Here is a 15559-nt window from a genome sequence, read left to right as displayed (position 1 = left end):
CTTCACGAGACTGATCTTGTTTTTCTGCCCTGTATTCTGTCATCAGTTTCACTTGACACTCTGGATGCTGCTCCACAGACGACTTTGGGTCACCAGGCAGTGAGTGGCTGGTACGTCTGGGAGGCCTGCTGTTCGTGTGAAAGGTGTTCTTACTTCGCTAGGAAACATGGCATCTTAAACCCTTGGGTGGCAGCAGTAACCGGCTGGGTACTCTCTGATGGTTGGTGACCTCGGGGAAGATTATTGCTAAAGCCCAGGAGGTCTGTCCAGCCTTTTCTGAGGTGGAGCGAGAGATCTCTTTCTTATGGCAGAATCCTGTTCAACCTCCAGATTTCTAGGTGTAGGACCCCAAAGGTCCTTCAGCCCCACGCTTCTGTCACGTGTCTGTGACCTCCCCCCCACGTGTCTGTCTTCAGCTTTGGTGCATAGCCCCAGCCTTCCTAGAGTGTCTAGTCTCCCGCCTGCTTCTTCAGATGGCTTACTTCTTTCTTGATGAAACCGCATGTCCCATGATTCACTTGACACCTGTGGCTTCATGGCCTAGGGGAGAAAGTGCTTTCCAGGCTTGAAGGAGGGTGAGCCCCATTGGTTCTTAGACATGATCCAGGCTAGGGACAGTGCTTTCCCTCTTGGGCACCCCGTCATGCCCTTTGCAGGATCACCGTATACTCTGGACATACATGCTGTGGTATGGTCTCAGAGGATTCTCTCAAGAGCTTCTTCAGTCACACGCTAACTCAGATTCTGACACACAAGCCCGTGCTGAAAGGTAGGCCACCGCGCCATGGCTGCAGTCGGCCCATTTTGGGGTCCTTTCTCCTATACCCATGGTGGAACTCTCACAGAGATGTCAGTGACCCTTGTGTAGGCTTGTGGTTCTGTCCTCCTCAGGCTCTTGAGCGCTGAGACCTGGGGGTGAAATGGAAAGCCCAAAGACCCCTTGAGATCATGACACTATCCCCGAGTCTGGGATCCATGTCTGGGACCAACATCCCTCTGATTCTGAGGAATGACCTCAGTTAATGAAAGGAAACGGTCGTGTCTGCAGTACTTGAAAAGATTAAAACAGTTGACCCTGAAACTTTAAAAACAGGGTATTTTATTCAGTTGGTTGGTTGGGTTTGGTTTTTTTGTTGTTGTTGTTGTTTTTTAATAAATGCTGACGTGACATTTTCTGTTCTTCCCAGTGTCTGACGCCATTCAAATGCAGAAAGAGTGGAGCTTTGCAAAGACACACCCTCTGCTCACAGATCTGTACTGCAGGGTGAGTGTGGGGTTGGCTTACTCTGTAGCAGGCTTTCAGGTGTAAGACTGGATCAGACTGGTTCCTGTGGGCATTCCCTGTGTGAGGTTCAGGAGTCTCTAGCAAGACAAGTGTCCTCACCAGGATTGCAGTTCAGGATCAGGAGACTGAACTTGTCATTGGGCAGAGCCTTTTTTTCTCAGAACGAGAATCCTTCTAGCCACTGCCGAGCACTGCAGAGGAGAAACATGGTGGCCACCGTCGCAGCTCCTCACGGAGTCTGCACTTCTTTGGTGTTGGAGTGGATGGGCTAGACAGAGCAGAAGAGCCGATTCCTGCCTGGCAGTGGTGTACTTGGGTTTTGAAAGGAACTGGGGCTGTTATTCCAGGTTTTGGTGACACTGGGTCCAGAAGAGTCAGTTGGCCGTTTGCAGGAAGTCCTGGAGATGCAGGAGGTTAACTGGCAACATGTGCTGTCCTGTGTGTCTACACTGGTTGTCTGTTTTCCCGAGGCACAGCAGCTGGTTAAAGGTAAGTGTTCACAGGTCCCCGACCCCCCACCCCGTCTTGCTGTTGAGCATGGGCACGGGTGATTTGCATAGTGAGTTTCGTCCGCACAGTAGAGACTGAGCACATGACTGATGCCTGTCACTCACTAAGAACTTAATAGAACACTGTCTGCGTGTGTGTCTGTCTGTCTGTCGGTATGAGTGCTGCTTCTGTGGGTCTGAGGCAGCTTGTATCCAGCAGGAGATGATTGTGCCATATAAGAGCACAGCTCAGATACTCAGTCACCTGCCCTTGCCTGCTACTGACTGTGTCCTAACCTCACAGATTGGGTGGCCTCTTTGATGGCCCGGGCCTTTGAGAGCTACCACCTAGACAGCATGGTGACTGTGTTCCTGATTGTGCGCCAGGCTACTCTGGAGGGCCCCTATGTGTTCCCGTCCTATGCGGATTGGTTCAAGGTGAGTCACCTGGGAAGTGGGTTCTCTGATGAGCCAAGGGCTTCGGTTGGGGGTGGGGCTGCTGGTAAAGGAGATGAGTGTGGCAGGCCTGGCCAAGGCAGACCCTCACGTGTTTCTAGAAGCTGTCTACCACACTCTGCGTCCTCGGGAGTCACCTGTTGGGTGGAGTCTCCTTTTCTGGAACCTTCCTAAGCTGGGAGACTGCTCAGCAAGAGTGGGAGCAGCAGCTCCTTCGTGTCAGCCGCATGCTCCGTTCTTTCCCGAAGGTTCTGAGGCGTGTGCCTCGTCCTTACATGGACCCCATTTGTGTGTCCGTCTTCTGCGTTTGGCTGCAGCCTGTGTTATTTGTCTATGCTGTGCTCCTCAGCCTGAGAGTCATCAGACTCACCTCGCAAGGGCTTTCAAAGTACAGATCTTAGGTCATCCCCAGCCTGTTGAGGCTGTGCTCCCAAGGTGAAGTCTGCAGGGAGATCCTTGGCCAGCTGGTGTGGATACAGGTTTAGGCCAGTGTGGTGCACGTGCACGTGCGTGCACTATGGGTTCCAGGAGTCACGCTCAGGTTGTCAGGTTTGCACAGCAAACACTTTTACCTGCTAAGACATCTTGCCCGTCCTAAATTAACCATTTGTTTCTTTTAATAATAATAATAGTAATTTTGAGACAGGGTCTCACTATCTAGCTTTGGCTAGCCTGGAGCTCACTATGTAGACAAGGCTGGCCACAAACTCAGAAATCTACCCACCTCTGCTGCCTGAGTGTTGGGATTAAAGACATGTACCACCATGCTCCACTTCGTATTATTGTTTCTGCCTGTGCATGTGTGTGCCTGTGTGTGTGTGAGTGTGTGTGTGTGTGTGTGTGTGTGTGTGTGTGTGTGTGTGTGTGTGAGGGGGGAGGGAGGGAGGGAGGAAGCGAGTTGTTTGGTTTTGTGTTTTGTTTTTTGAGGCAGGATTTCTCTGTATAACCTTATCTGTCCTGGAACTCAGTCTGTAGACCAGGCTAGCCTTGAACTCAGATCTGCACAGCAAATGCTCTTAATCACTGAGATGTCTCCTTACCCCTCCTTTTAACCTTTTAATTTAATTTTAATTTTATTATTTTATGTGTATGAGTGTTTTAGTTGCATGTGTATCTATGTATCTGTGTGTGCTTGGTACCCATGAGGCCTGAAGAGGTCTTTGGATTCCCTGGAGCCACCATGTGGGTTCTAAGAATTGAACCCAGATCCTCTGGAAGAGCAGCTGTTCTGTCCCAGGGTGTCAGTGACGTCTGTGACCCCAGATCTAGGTGTGTGGCCCTTTGGCTCTGTAGCTGGTCTAGTAGTTAGAAAACAGAGCTGGGAGCTAAGTGGCTATGGGCAGCCTTGCATATCCTCAGCTCGGCCTCATTGCGGATGTCGGGTGCTGAGCCGCTTTCCTTGTATGTAGCACAGTTGGTGCCTCGAACCTCAGAGACTAGCAGGGCACTGTCAGGAATTCACTTTGGGGGGTTTTTTGTTTGTTTGATTTTGGTTTTGGTTATTTGAAATAAGGTTTCTGTGTGTATCCCTGACTGTCCTAGAACTCACTCTGTTGACCAGGCTGGCCTCGAATCGGGGTTCCACCTCCCTGCTGGGATTTAAAAGGTGCATCACCATTTCCTGGCTGAATGGTGTTTTAGTATCTGCAGGCTAACATGCAAAAGAATTGTCTGATCTTGGCAAAATGTATGCCTCCACAAAACCATCGCAAGGCTTCCGTTCACTTGTGGCTTAATGTTTGGTCTCATATGTGCCTTGCCCGTCTCTCGTGGCCTGCATGGCCGAGGTGTGTGTGGTTTAGGGGTGGGCTGGGCAGTTTCCACATGTGCACGTTCATGTATGACAAACACCGTTATGATTCATTTGTTCCTGCATGCCTCAGCCCTGTGTTCTCCTGGTATCCACAGAGACGGGGCAGCCTCAGGCTTGATTCTTGTTCCATGACTTCAGGGTCTTTGGTTGGGGTCAGAGGGCAGTCATTTGGGCCCTTTTCCTTGGCTGCCTACCATGGAGTGACATTTCTGGTTTTGGTGAGTTTGGAGACAGAAATCAATGTGTTCAAGAGAGTCTCAAGCTGACAAAATGGACACATTTATTAAGAGCCTCTGTGTTCCTGATATTCACGGGATCCCATACTTACTATTGTTGCTTGTTTTGCTATTGTTTCTGAGACAGAGTCTCATGTAGCCCAGGCTGGCCTCAGACACACTATATCGTTGAGGATAAACTTCCATCCATAGTCCATCTCCACAGTGTGCTGGGGTACAGGCTTGCTTTTTTTCTTTTTTTTAACCACACCTGTGTTTTGGAAGTTGCTGGAGATTAAATTTAGGAGATTGTGTATGTTAGAGAGACACTCCACCAGCTAAGGTTTATCTGTACCAGCTGCGCCATATCTGCACCAGCTCGGCTGTATCTACACCACCTGGCTGTATCTGCACCACCTGGCTGTATCTGCACCAGCTCGGCTGTATCTGCACCACCTGGCTGTATCTGCACCAGCTCGGCTGTATCTGCACCAGCTGTCTGTATCTATACCCTCTTTTTGTCAGTGTTGTCTTGAGACAGGTTTTCATGTTTGTCCAGTCTGGCCTGGAACTCACCGTGCATCCCGGTAGCACTCCTCCTGCCTCAGCCTTCCGAGCACTGGAGTTACAGGCCTGAGCCACCACACCTGTCCAGAGTTACTATTCGCACAGCAGTTGTGACTTTAATAAACTTGGCTGGTCCCTGGCACATTTTAAAGTCTCGGAACCAAAGTTAATTCTTTTTTCAGCGGCAGTTTTGTGTCTGGGCAGATGCAGCTACTGAGCTCTTGTTGGCCAGCACAGCGCAGATCGGGCTCCTGCTGACAGTAAGTGGCCCCTGGGGCTCATGCTCGCTTGCTCTCTCTCCAGGAGTCGTTTGGGAGCTCGCATGGCTACCACAGCTGCAGCAAGAAAACACTGGTCTTCCTCTTCAAATTCCTGTCTGACCTCGTGCCCTGGGAAGCCCCTCGGTACATGCAGGTAAGGAGCCGACAGCTGCATCCTGAGGCTATCTGCTCGTCATGTCCTATCTATAAGGGTCGTCTCCGCCTCTTGTAGATCAGGCTGAGCCAGGGCTGGTTTCTGCCCTTCTCCAGACAGTTCAGGAAATGCCCAGCATTGATGTACAGTGAGCCAGCATAGCCACCTAGGAGTCACCCACACATCCAACTCAGGGGAAGAGAATGTTTTCTACCAGTGTGCAATCAAGTGCCTGCCACATAGATTCCCAGAAGGATGAGCAGGTCCAGGTGGGGTCTGGGAAGATGCTGGGAAGAGTGACTGGGAGATCAGTGAATGTAGGAGGGTCTGTTTTTGCCTTAATAAAATGATACGGTTTTATGTGTTCAAGTTCTAAGTCCTAGAGATTTGTCCTTCCAGAGGACCTGGGTTCAATTCCTAGCACCTACTTGGTGGCTCATAGCTGGCTGGAACTCCAGTTCCCAGGGACTCTAATGCTCTCTTCTGGCCTTTGCAGGCACCAGACCCACCCACAATGGGTAGACATGCATGCAGACCACCATACATAATAAAAACATCCATGCATATTAAGTGTACTAAAAAAAAATCTTCATAGAGATACCCCAAATTTACAATAGTCATTTCTTCCAGAACTTTTTGTTTTCTTTTTTTAATAAAAGGGGTTTATGTAAGTCTACTACTACTGTTGTACTATTTGTAACAAGTCTGGGATTGTTGGGGTCCACACTAGCCCCACGTTGGGGCAGCCAAAACACGTCGCAGCCCAGGCAAAATGTTGAGGCCTGGGCCGACCCACTTTTGGGCGGCCACTGTATCCCGGCCCAAGCTGCCGCTCCGGTCTGCGGGTCGGGGTTCAGCAAGAGCGAGGGTGAGGGCAGACTCAAAGAATGGAGACCAGACAGGGTGTGATTCAATCCCATTTATTCTTCAGTCTTTCTTCCTCTAAGTGTCTCCTGTCTGATTTCAAGTAATCTGTTACTTTCTCTGTCTGCCTCTATCCTTTTATATGTCTTACTTCTAAGCCACGCCTCTAAGTTACACCTTTAATCATGTCCTTAGGTCTTGTCTCTAACTCTGATCAACATACTTCTAAGTCATACTCTTAAGTTACACACCTTTAATCTCACACACCTTTAATCTCAAGGTATCTAAACCAAGATTATCGGAGTGTGCTCAGCTGTTGTAGGCTATTGTAATCAAGTCTCATGTCAGGGTATATGGCTCAAGATGGCTGCAAAGCTGATAGCCGCTTTCTGCTAAAAGTCGGCCCCCAACATGGGATGGTGTATACTTTGAATCCCAGCATTTAGGAAGCAGAGGTAGGCTCACCACAAGTGTGAGAGAGAGAGGTCTGCTCAGCACAGGTGTTCTGGGACAGCCTAGACTACTTTGTGAGACACTGTCTCAAAACAAGAGAAACCAATCTTGAAGCCGGAGATAGATCGTGGCACAGTGCCGTAGTCCCAACATTTCGGAGGCAAAGGCAGGAAGATCACAAGTTCTATCTATGCCAGGCCTCCACAGCAAGATGATGTCTCACACTCCCAAGGGTCTGAAGCTGGGCATGGTGGTATAGGTCTCAGCCACTCAAGGCCAGGGCGTGAGACCACAGGAGCCCAGGAATCCAAATCCACTGTGAGGAGCAGTGAACACCATCTCAAACGAGGAGGGAAGGCTTGGCGGTGTTACTTTTCTTATGATCAGCTAATTCCGTGCCTCCACTTATTTTGGGGCTGCGTACCTGAAGCTCTGATGCTCTGTTTTTGCTAAGTTTAATTTACCTTCCAAAGAGGACAGGGGTATGGGAGAAAAGGAAACGACAGATTTCAGTCATCGCACGAAAGTAGAACTGATCCTGTCTTTTTGCTCCAAGTCTGGACCCTCGTCTTGTTTATGGCCAAGTTACCCATTCCTTAAGACTGTCAGGTGCTGCTATAGATAATAGAGCTGTGACTGACACTCTTGTGAACAAGTACACACGCATGCACACGCACGCAGACACACCAGTATTATTGATGTATCCTGTCTTGAGCTCCTGAGTGTCTCAGCCTCCAGCTCTGAGAAGCCAGAGGTCTGGACACCGAGAGCCTTTCTTCCCACTGTCTGACTCTCACCAAAGATACATGGAATGTGAAGTCATTGTGCAGACCTGTGAGCCAATTCTACCCGTGTTTCCTGATGTTCTTGATAAATCCTCTTGCTGTCCTCCGAGCTCTCCTCGTGCTGTGGAGACGGCCGTCTGGCTCTTAGCCCTCACGGGACTCACGGTTCTCTATCCTAGCACCTGTGGTCAGTTTCCTATAAACTCAGCCAAAACTACGAAGCATGTGTGTGATCACAGGCCTGACTTAGCATGGACTGAGTCTGCTCATACAGCGTCCTTTCTCTCTCTAGACGGTAGAGTCCGTGGTGTGGAGCTGCCTGGGTGTCCTCAGTGCTCCATACCCTCGCCTTCCCTCCCACTCACGGAACCAGCCACAGTACAGGTTTCTTTGTTTTCTCCCAAGAAGGAAAGGCCTTTTCTCGTGGGTTGTGGTTGTTTGTTTTTGAGACAGTATCACTGTATACCTCCGGCTAGCCTAGAGCTTGCTATGTAGACCAGGCTGGCCTTGAACTTGATATGATCCTTTTGCCCCTGACTCCTGTGTGTTGGGTCTACAGGTATGCATCATTACAACCAACTCCTTGTGAGTTGATTTCAATAGTTACACATCTCATGCCTAGTAGCAACTATCTCTTACCATCCACACTGTATTCCTGAGCATGTGCCGCTCAGGTCCCAGGGAGACCAGCCATGCTCTCCTGTGGCCTGACACTGCTTTGCTGTGTTCTCTTGTAGGTGCATATTTTCCACCCACCCCTGGTGCCAAGCAAGTACCACTCCCTCCTTACAGACTACATCTCCTTGGCCAAGACAAGGCTTGCTGACCTCAAGGCAAGTCTGGCCCCTGCCCTATCCTTGCCTGGAAGTACCCAGTGCCCGTCTTTGTACACACATGCTTATTTTACCCTCTGAAGGTTTCCCTGGAGAATGTGGGACTCTACGAGGATTTATCGTCCCCTGGGGACATTGCCGAGGTAATGAACATTGCTTTTGGTTGACTTGCCTCTGGGCTTGAGTATTTTGGCCCTCAGCATCCTCTGCTTGGTTCATCTCTAGTGAGGCTGGGCTGGCTGTTTTCCTGAAAGTGTTTGGTTTGTACTGTCCATTGGAGTCTTTGACAACACTAGCAGGGGAGAGTGGCCGTGCCTAAAGACAGGCCTGCACTGCAGTGAACGCTCTTCGGATTTTTTACATTTTTTAAATTTAGTTTAATTTATCTACTTTTTTTTCTGTTGTTGTTCTTCCATCACAAGGTCTTTGTGTAGCGTGGCTGACCTGGAACTCGATCAGTAGACCAGGCTGGCCTCAGACTCAGAGCTCTGCCTGCCTCTGCCTCCAGAGTGCTGGGACTAAAGGTGTGCACCCACCAACCAACATGACATGATTTTTTTTACGGTACATGTGCAGAAGTTAGAGCAAACTCACAGGAATTGGTTCCCTCTTCTCATCTTGTAGATCCTGAGGATTGAACAGCTTGGCAAACACTTTACCTCCTGGACCATCTTGCTTGCCCCTCCCCCCCCTTTTTTTTTTAAATATTAAGGATATCAGAGGGATGGGCCATGCATGTGTACATGGGGACAACATTGTGTTTTCTCCTTCATGAGGATCCAAGAGTTTTATTTCAGGTCTCCCAGGCATCTACAGCAGGCACCATGAGCCACTGAGCCATTTTGCCTCTCTGTTTCTCTCTTCTCCGTTTTCTTTGTGACAAGGTTGTGTAGCCCAGACTGGCTTTAAACTCCATAGCCTCCTGGGTACCTGGAGTATTTGCCGCTATACCTAGCTTTGACATTTAATAACTTTTTTAAATCTCAAAGTTAAGCCTCTGTTCTGGCCTGGCCCATCCCATCCTGAAGCCTTCCACCTCTCCTGGAAGAGCAGCTGGGGCAGGGGGAGAAGCAGAGGCTGGAGCAAGTGCAGTTGAGAAGATGGCGCTGGCTTTTGGAGCTGAGCTGGACCCGGGGGACCTGGGAATGTTCTGGGTTGAACAGTACCCATCTCACCCTTTTTACCCTTACAATGTAAAACTCAGGGCAACAGGAACAGGTTGGTGCTAGGCTTTTCTGCTTCTTGCTTTCAAATCTTCTTTCTCTCTCCATCCCTGTATGGAACTAGCGTGAGAGCCAAGCGGTCCAGGATGTTAAGAAGGCCATCATGGTGTTTGAACAAACAGGGAAGATCCCAATGCCCGTCCTGGAGGCCAGGTAGGAACAGGCTGCTGGGGAGCACCTGCCGCATATAGCATGTTCAGATGCTGGGAGCACCTGCCGCATACAGCATGTTCAGATGCTGGGGAGCACCTGCCGCATACAGCATGTTCAGACATGGCCATGCTGACCTTACTATACTGGGAATCTTGAAGTCGGTCCCCTTTTGGTCTCAAGGTCACATGGGGATGGAGTGGGTCATATTTGATCATAGGAGACAGTTTGGTGTGGATGCTGTGTCAAAGATGAGGTCTGAGGTGGCATAGAGTGAGGGCAGGTCTATGTCTAATTTTGGTCTGAAACTATGTAGAACAGGCTGGCTTTGCACTCACTACCTGCCTCTGTCTCCTGGGTGCTAAATTAAAGACATGTGCCCCCACATCAAGCCTGTGTTCACTTCTGTGACAGCACATGGTACCCTTGCTATTTGAAACAGGCAATAGATGGTACCCATTAGAAGCCTGGGGAATGGGGTAGCTTTATTGAGTTCATTGTGAGCCCTGAGCATCTTGTATTGAGATTGTTGTCAGTGTTGGAGATCTGAGCCCAACTCATCACCTCAAGGCAGAAAGGTCATGGTGGCCCCATCACAACCCTCATGGCCTTAGAACAGTGAAGAAAAAACAAATCAAAACAAAACACCCTAAAACCATGGCTGAAGCCCAGGTGTGGTGGTGCACACCTTTACTCCCAGAACTTCAGAAGAAGAGGCAGGAGGATCTCTGTGAGTTTTAGGCCAGCTAGCAATGTTGAGATATTGTCTCAATAAAACAAACCATAACAAACCCCACATGATCAGCATAGGGCCTGGCCACCTGGCGGCACCCACTTGTGACCTCAGTGCCTGAGTCGTGGGTGCGGGTAGAGCAGGAACTCAGGGTTTTGTCACATTAGTGTGTTTGAGGCCAAAAGGGCTACATAAGACTCTTACAAAGTGAGTCAAGTCCACGAGGAAATCCTTGGGACGTGATTGTCTTAGAGGGAGAACCCTTTCTCCTGCGTTCATCATAGTGTGTCTTCCTTTTTCCGCCACAGCATATTCAGGAGGCCCTACTACGTGTCGCACTTCCTCCCCGCGCTGCTTGCACCGAGAGTGGTGAGTGCGTGTCAGCTTCGGCCATGTCTGGGTGTTCTGTTCCCTGCCCCCACTCACAGGGTTGCTCTCCTCACAGCTCCCGAAGGTTCCTGACTCCCGGGCGGCCTTTATAGAGACCCTGAAGAGGTAAGCCAGAGCTTCCACGGGGGCTGCTCTGCGTCCAGTGGGTGTTTGGTTGTGTTGTTGGGTAGTTAGTTTTTGGTTTTTTGAGACGGGGTTTCTATGTGTAGCCCTGGCTGTCCTGGACTTGATTTGTAGTCTCAAACTCATAAATCCACCTGCCTCTGTCTCCGGAGCTCTGGGATTAAAGGCGTGGGCCACCACACCAAGCTTTTCCAATGGGTTTTAATGGGACAAAGAATTTCAGTTCTTTTAGAGAGAAAATTTATCACACATGTGTTTTATTCTTAAGATAATTGGCTCCAAATTAGTTGGTCATGATCTTTAAAAAAACAAAACAACAACAACAAAAACAGACTGGTTCTGACTGTAGCTCCTTCCCATCAGTCTTCACTGAGGCTTCAGGATGATTGATCTGGGAACAAGAGCCAGTGTATTGATCAGTCATGGCGAGAGGTGGATTTAGAAGGATTAGGAGCCCTGGAAGGCCTACCGTTCAGAGACGTAGGAATGACCTCTGGTTATGAACAGAGGGTGCGACCTCATCTGGCTTGTCAGCACAGTGGCCTCCAGCAGCCAACCGCTTCATATCTGAAAGGTCTTCCTTCCTGAGGGATGTGGGAAGCTACCTCTAGTTTTCCTTAGACTTAGGATGTAACAGGCCCACAAGAAGATAGAAAGAACACAGAGCCTGGAAAGTACAAATTATTTTTTACATTTTATACGAAGATTATTTCTTAGGCCAGTGAGATGGCTTAGTGAAAGAGGCGCTGCTGCCACTCTGGACAAGCTAAGTCCAATCCCCAGAGCCAAAATGGTGGGAGGAGAGACCATCCCTGAGATTCTTGTTTATTTTTATATTTATCATCATATTTATTTATTTACTTACTTGAATTGGGGCATCAGTAGCTCTGGAACTCAGAGATCCCCCCATCTCTGCCTCCTGAGTGCTGGGATTAAAGCATGTGCCACCACTCTGGCCTTTATTTTTTTATATAGAATATTTAAAATATTTTCAGTCCTTCCTCCCACAGTGTCTCCTGAGCCTTAGCGTATGTAAGAGCCACAGACGGGTAAAGGGCCGTGAAGCGCCATCCTTTGTACTCTGGACAGACACTGCGGCCATGAGCTTCCGGGTGTGGTTGGCTGCAGCAGCCCACATAGACAGGCCCTGTCTACAATCAGTCACAGAGCAAGGGTGTCACGAAGCATATTCCTTACTGCTCAACTGCTGGTCATTGACAGTTCGTGGAAGGGGGAGAAACATCGTCCCGAGCTGTGCACCCACTGTGGAGCCCACGAGGGCTCAATCCATGTCACCCTCGTTAAACTCAGTGGGTCACAACTACACAAATAGATGTGAACAGGAGAAAGATCTGTAGAGGAGGTGACAGGGAGTTGGGGGGAGGAGTAGATTATATCACGGCATGTGTGAATTTGTCAAACAAGTTTAAATAATGAAAAGAAACTCAAATACACAGAAATGTAGAGCTAACCTTAAAGCATCTCACTAAATATCATCCGTGACTTTTTATTTCAACTGGCCATATGGTAAACTCGAAACAAAGCGGAAACATTAGCATGATTTCTGTTGGAAGGATATCATGCAAACGTATAAAGTTCTGTTTTTAAAAAACAAACCCCACAAGCTATCTGTCTTAGTTCAGGTTTTACTGCTGTGAGCAGACACCATGACCAAGGCAACTCTTATAAAGACAAACATTTAATTGCTGCTGGCTTACAGGTTCAGAGGTTCAGTCCGTCACCATCATGGCGGGAGGCCTGGCAGTGTGCAGGCAGCCATGGTGCTGGAGGAGCCGAGAGTTCTATATCTTGACCCAAAGGCAGCCAGACAGGGGCTGACTGATGTGCACTGGAGGGAGCTCAAGCATAAGACCTCAAGGCCCACCCCCACAGTGACAGCTTCCTCCGACAAGGCCACACCTCCTAACAGTGCCACTTCCCATGGGCAAGGGAATATTGAAACCTCCACACCATCCATATGTGGCTGTCTTTGGAAAAAGTCTTATGTGGCCCACACTTGAACTTGTAATTTAGCTAAGATTGGAACTGCTGATTCTCCTGCTCCATCTCCCAAGCGCAGAGAACAGGCATCCACATGACACCTGGGTTTGTTTTTTTTTTTTTTTTTTTTGTTTGTTTGTTTGTTTGTTTGTTTGTTTTGAGACAGGTCTTACTGTGTAGCTCAGGGTGACCCCCCTACATCTGTCTCCTAAGTGCTAGGATTACAGGCATGAACCACCATGTCTGACTTCAACTCCATTTGTTGCCTGTGTCTCTCAGGTACCTTGGCTGCTTTGAGTATCTTACAAAATGAACTGGCTAACTACTTTCTGTTTGCTGGAACTGTTTGTCGAGTCAAAGATTCTGCTCTGCTGAAAGCTTAGGAGAATGTGGTGTGAAAACATTAGTCGGCTGACTTGCAGCCTTAGACACTGGCTGTGGACCCGGTTTTATAAATAATTGTTAATTGTTAGTTTAGTCCGGGCCTTTCTTTCTTTTCTGTCTGTCTGTCTGTCTGTCTGTCTTTCTTTTTTTTTTTTAAGTGTTTTTTTTTGTTGTTGTTGTTTTTTTTTTATTTCAAGCTGGGCCTAGCAGTACATCCAATACTTGAATGGTAGAGGCAGGCCCATGTCTGTGAGTTTGAGGATAGCCTGGTCTTCATAACAAGTTCCAGGTCAGCCAGGGCTACATAGTGAAACATTTTCTCATCAAAACAAAACAACCAAAAAAAAATTTATTTTATCCAGTTTTGTTTTGTTTTACTTCGTTTTTGTTTTTTTCTTCTTGTGGTACTGAGAATAGAACCCAGGGCCCCGCATGCACCAGGCAAGGGCTCTACCACTGAGCTACACTCCTGCTCCTGTCCAAGCTTCCCTCACTGACAGTGTTTGTCAGAGTGACGTAGAAGTGTCAAGAGGAACCAGGGCTGTCTGTGTTTGCAGTGGCGTTGGCCACAGCCACCTGGCAGTGTGGACTTACCCAGGCTTCTCACTGAGTAACGCGCACCTCTGGGTGCCACTGGAAATAAACACACAGACCTCAGCACAGATACTCTCACGGGCCTGAGACTGCCTCAGCCCTGCCTGCTGAGACTGGCAAAATTCAAACAGGAGGCTGTGCTCCAAAGAAAAAAAAAAACCAAACAGGCCAGAGCCATCGTAAGAGAGGCAGTCTAGAGATGTTCGCACAGGCTGCTGCGTGTCACCTGAATATTGTGATGATTGTTAAAATCCTGGATGCGATTTGTTTTCTTCTAACTAATAAATAGCTAGGGGTGTAGCCCTGTGGTAGACTGCTTGCTAGTGGATTCATTCCCAGCACTGAAAAAAAAAAAAAGAATAAAACACAAAACGATGCAGTATACGCTGTTGTGGTGGCTTTAGAACCTAAACACTGTCGTAGCTGATGGTGACACTGCTTTCTTTTTATCTAGAGCAGACAAGATTCCCTCCTCGTCATACGATGCATACCGCAAAGCCTGTGCCACTGCTAAGGAGAAGCAGCCCGAAAGTAAGGCTTCAGTCCCTGTAGTCTCCATTTCTGTGGCATGCTGGTCACCTGCGTCGGTCCTCAGTGGACTGGTCACCTGTGTCGGTCCTCAGTGGACAGATTTTTCTCACCCAGGTGTGGTAGGCCTGTGACTTTGCCTGACCGTGGTACCTGGGGACCAAACAGTGAGCTTATGGTCTTGGAGGTCTTGACAGCTAGCCACGCCCCTGCCTCCTAGGACGCATGGTGCGCAGGCTGCTGTGTGTTTGGAATCTCCATGTGCAGTTCAGGGCCCACAGCACACTGCAGCCACGCGTGATTATTTTCTACCTTGCTTTGTAGTAGGCTGCAAGGTTTTTTATTTTGTATGTCCATGTGTTGTTGCCTGTTACATGTCTGTGCATCCTGTGTATGCCCAGTGTCTGCAGAGGCCAGGAGAGGGGGTCGGGTCTCTAGCACTGATGATGATGAGCCACCATATGCAATCAAACTCAGCAGCTAGCACTTAACCCCTGAGACATCTGTCCGACCCTGGGCCGGGGATCTTTGTACCTATGAGAACCATGATAGAGCTGGTTGGCTCTGGGAAGCTGTGACCAGAGAGCCGGCATCCCTGCGAGTGGGGCTGGCATGTACAACCGCTCCATTCTTCAGGGCCATTAAACAGGGTCTTTTGTATCCTTGGCTGGCCTTGAACTTCTGAGCCTCCTGCCTCTACCTGTCAAGTGCTGGATACAGGCATGTATGACCATCCCCAGTTTTATGTGTAGTACTGGCATGGAGCCCAGGGCTTTGTGCATGCTGGGCAAACATTCCACCAACCGAGTCACAAGTTCTCTCTTTACAGTTTTTGTTATTAATCAGTATCAATTATACAAAATACAATGTTTTATTATAACATTTCATACACATAGTATGTACTTTGATCGTATATCATAATGATGCACTGACAGACACACAGGCACATATCCTAATTACTCTTTTGTCCACCCTTCTCCTCTTAGTCCCTTTCCTCTTCCTAAAATGTAAAAGAAATTTATAGTGCACATCCACTGTTCAGAGTAATGGGTTTTGTGATAGAGTTTGCACGTATGTTTTCTTAGAGCTGTCCGATTCTCTTGCCCATGTCTTGACTGGATTGTTTCTCTTTTTGTGTGTAATGGAGTTCTTCGTAGATTCTGGATATTAACCCCCTATCGCATGAGTAGCCGGCAGAGATTTTCCTCCCATTCCGTAGCCTGTTTACTTCGCTCTGCAAAAGCATTTAGTCTGATGCAA

The 15559-nt window shown here is 48.6% G+C and overlaps 1 protein-coding gene across 5 annotated transcripts in view; it reads left to right on the top strand.

Moving 5' to 3' along the window:
• The window catches only part of Fanca (FA complementation group A), a 59182-nt gene that overhangs the window by 10566 nt on the left and 33057 nt on the right, over positions 1-15559 (top strand). For all 5 annotated transcript variants that reach the window (XM_076916015.1, XM_076916017.1, XM_076916014.1 and 2 more), the window contains 12 exons: positions 47-110; positions 657-769; positions 1188-1264; positions 1633-1774; positions 2078-2211; positions 5128-5238; positions 8078-8173; positions 8257-8316; positions 9461-9549; positions 10588-10648; positions 10725-10774; positions 14226-14302. In XM_076916015.1, coding sequence (XP_076772130.1) covers positions 47-110; positions 657-769; positions 1188-1264; positions 1633-1774; positions 2078-2211; positions 5128-5238; positions 8078-8173; positions 8257-8316; positions 9461-9549; positions 10588-10648; positions 10725-10774; positions 14226-14302 — 1074 coding nt within the window. The remainder of the gene's footprint in view (positions 1-46; positions 111-656; positions 770-1187; positions 1265-1632; positions 1775-2077; positions 2212-5127; positions 5239-8077; positions 8174-8256; positions 8317-9460; positions 9550-10587; positions 10649-10724; positions 10775-14225; positions 14303-15559) is intronic.

The sequence above is a fragment of the Arvicanthis niloticus genome, chromosome 18, assembly GCF_011762505.2.
Source record: "Arvicanthis niloticus isolate mArvNil1 chromosome 18, mArvNil1.pat.X, whole genome shotgun sequence".
Taxonomy (NCBI): domain Eukaryota; kingdom Metazoa; phylum Chordata; class Mammalia; order Rodentia; family Muridae; genus Arvicanthis; species Arvicanthis niloticus.
Note: the sequence above shows the minus strand (reverse complement) of the source record. Positions and strands in the feature narration are given on the sequence as shown.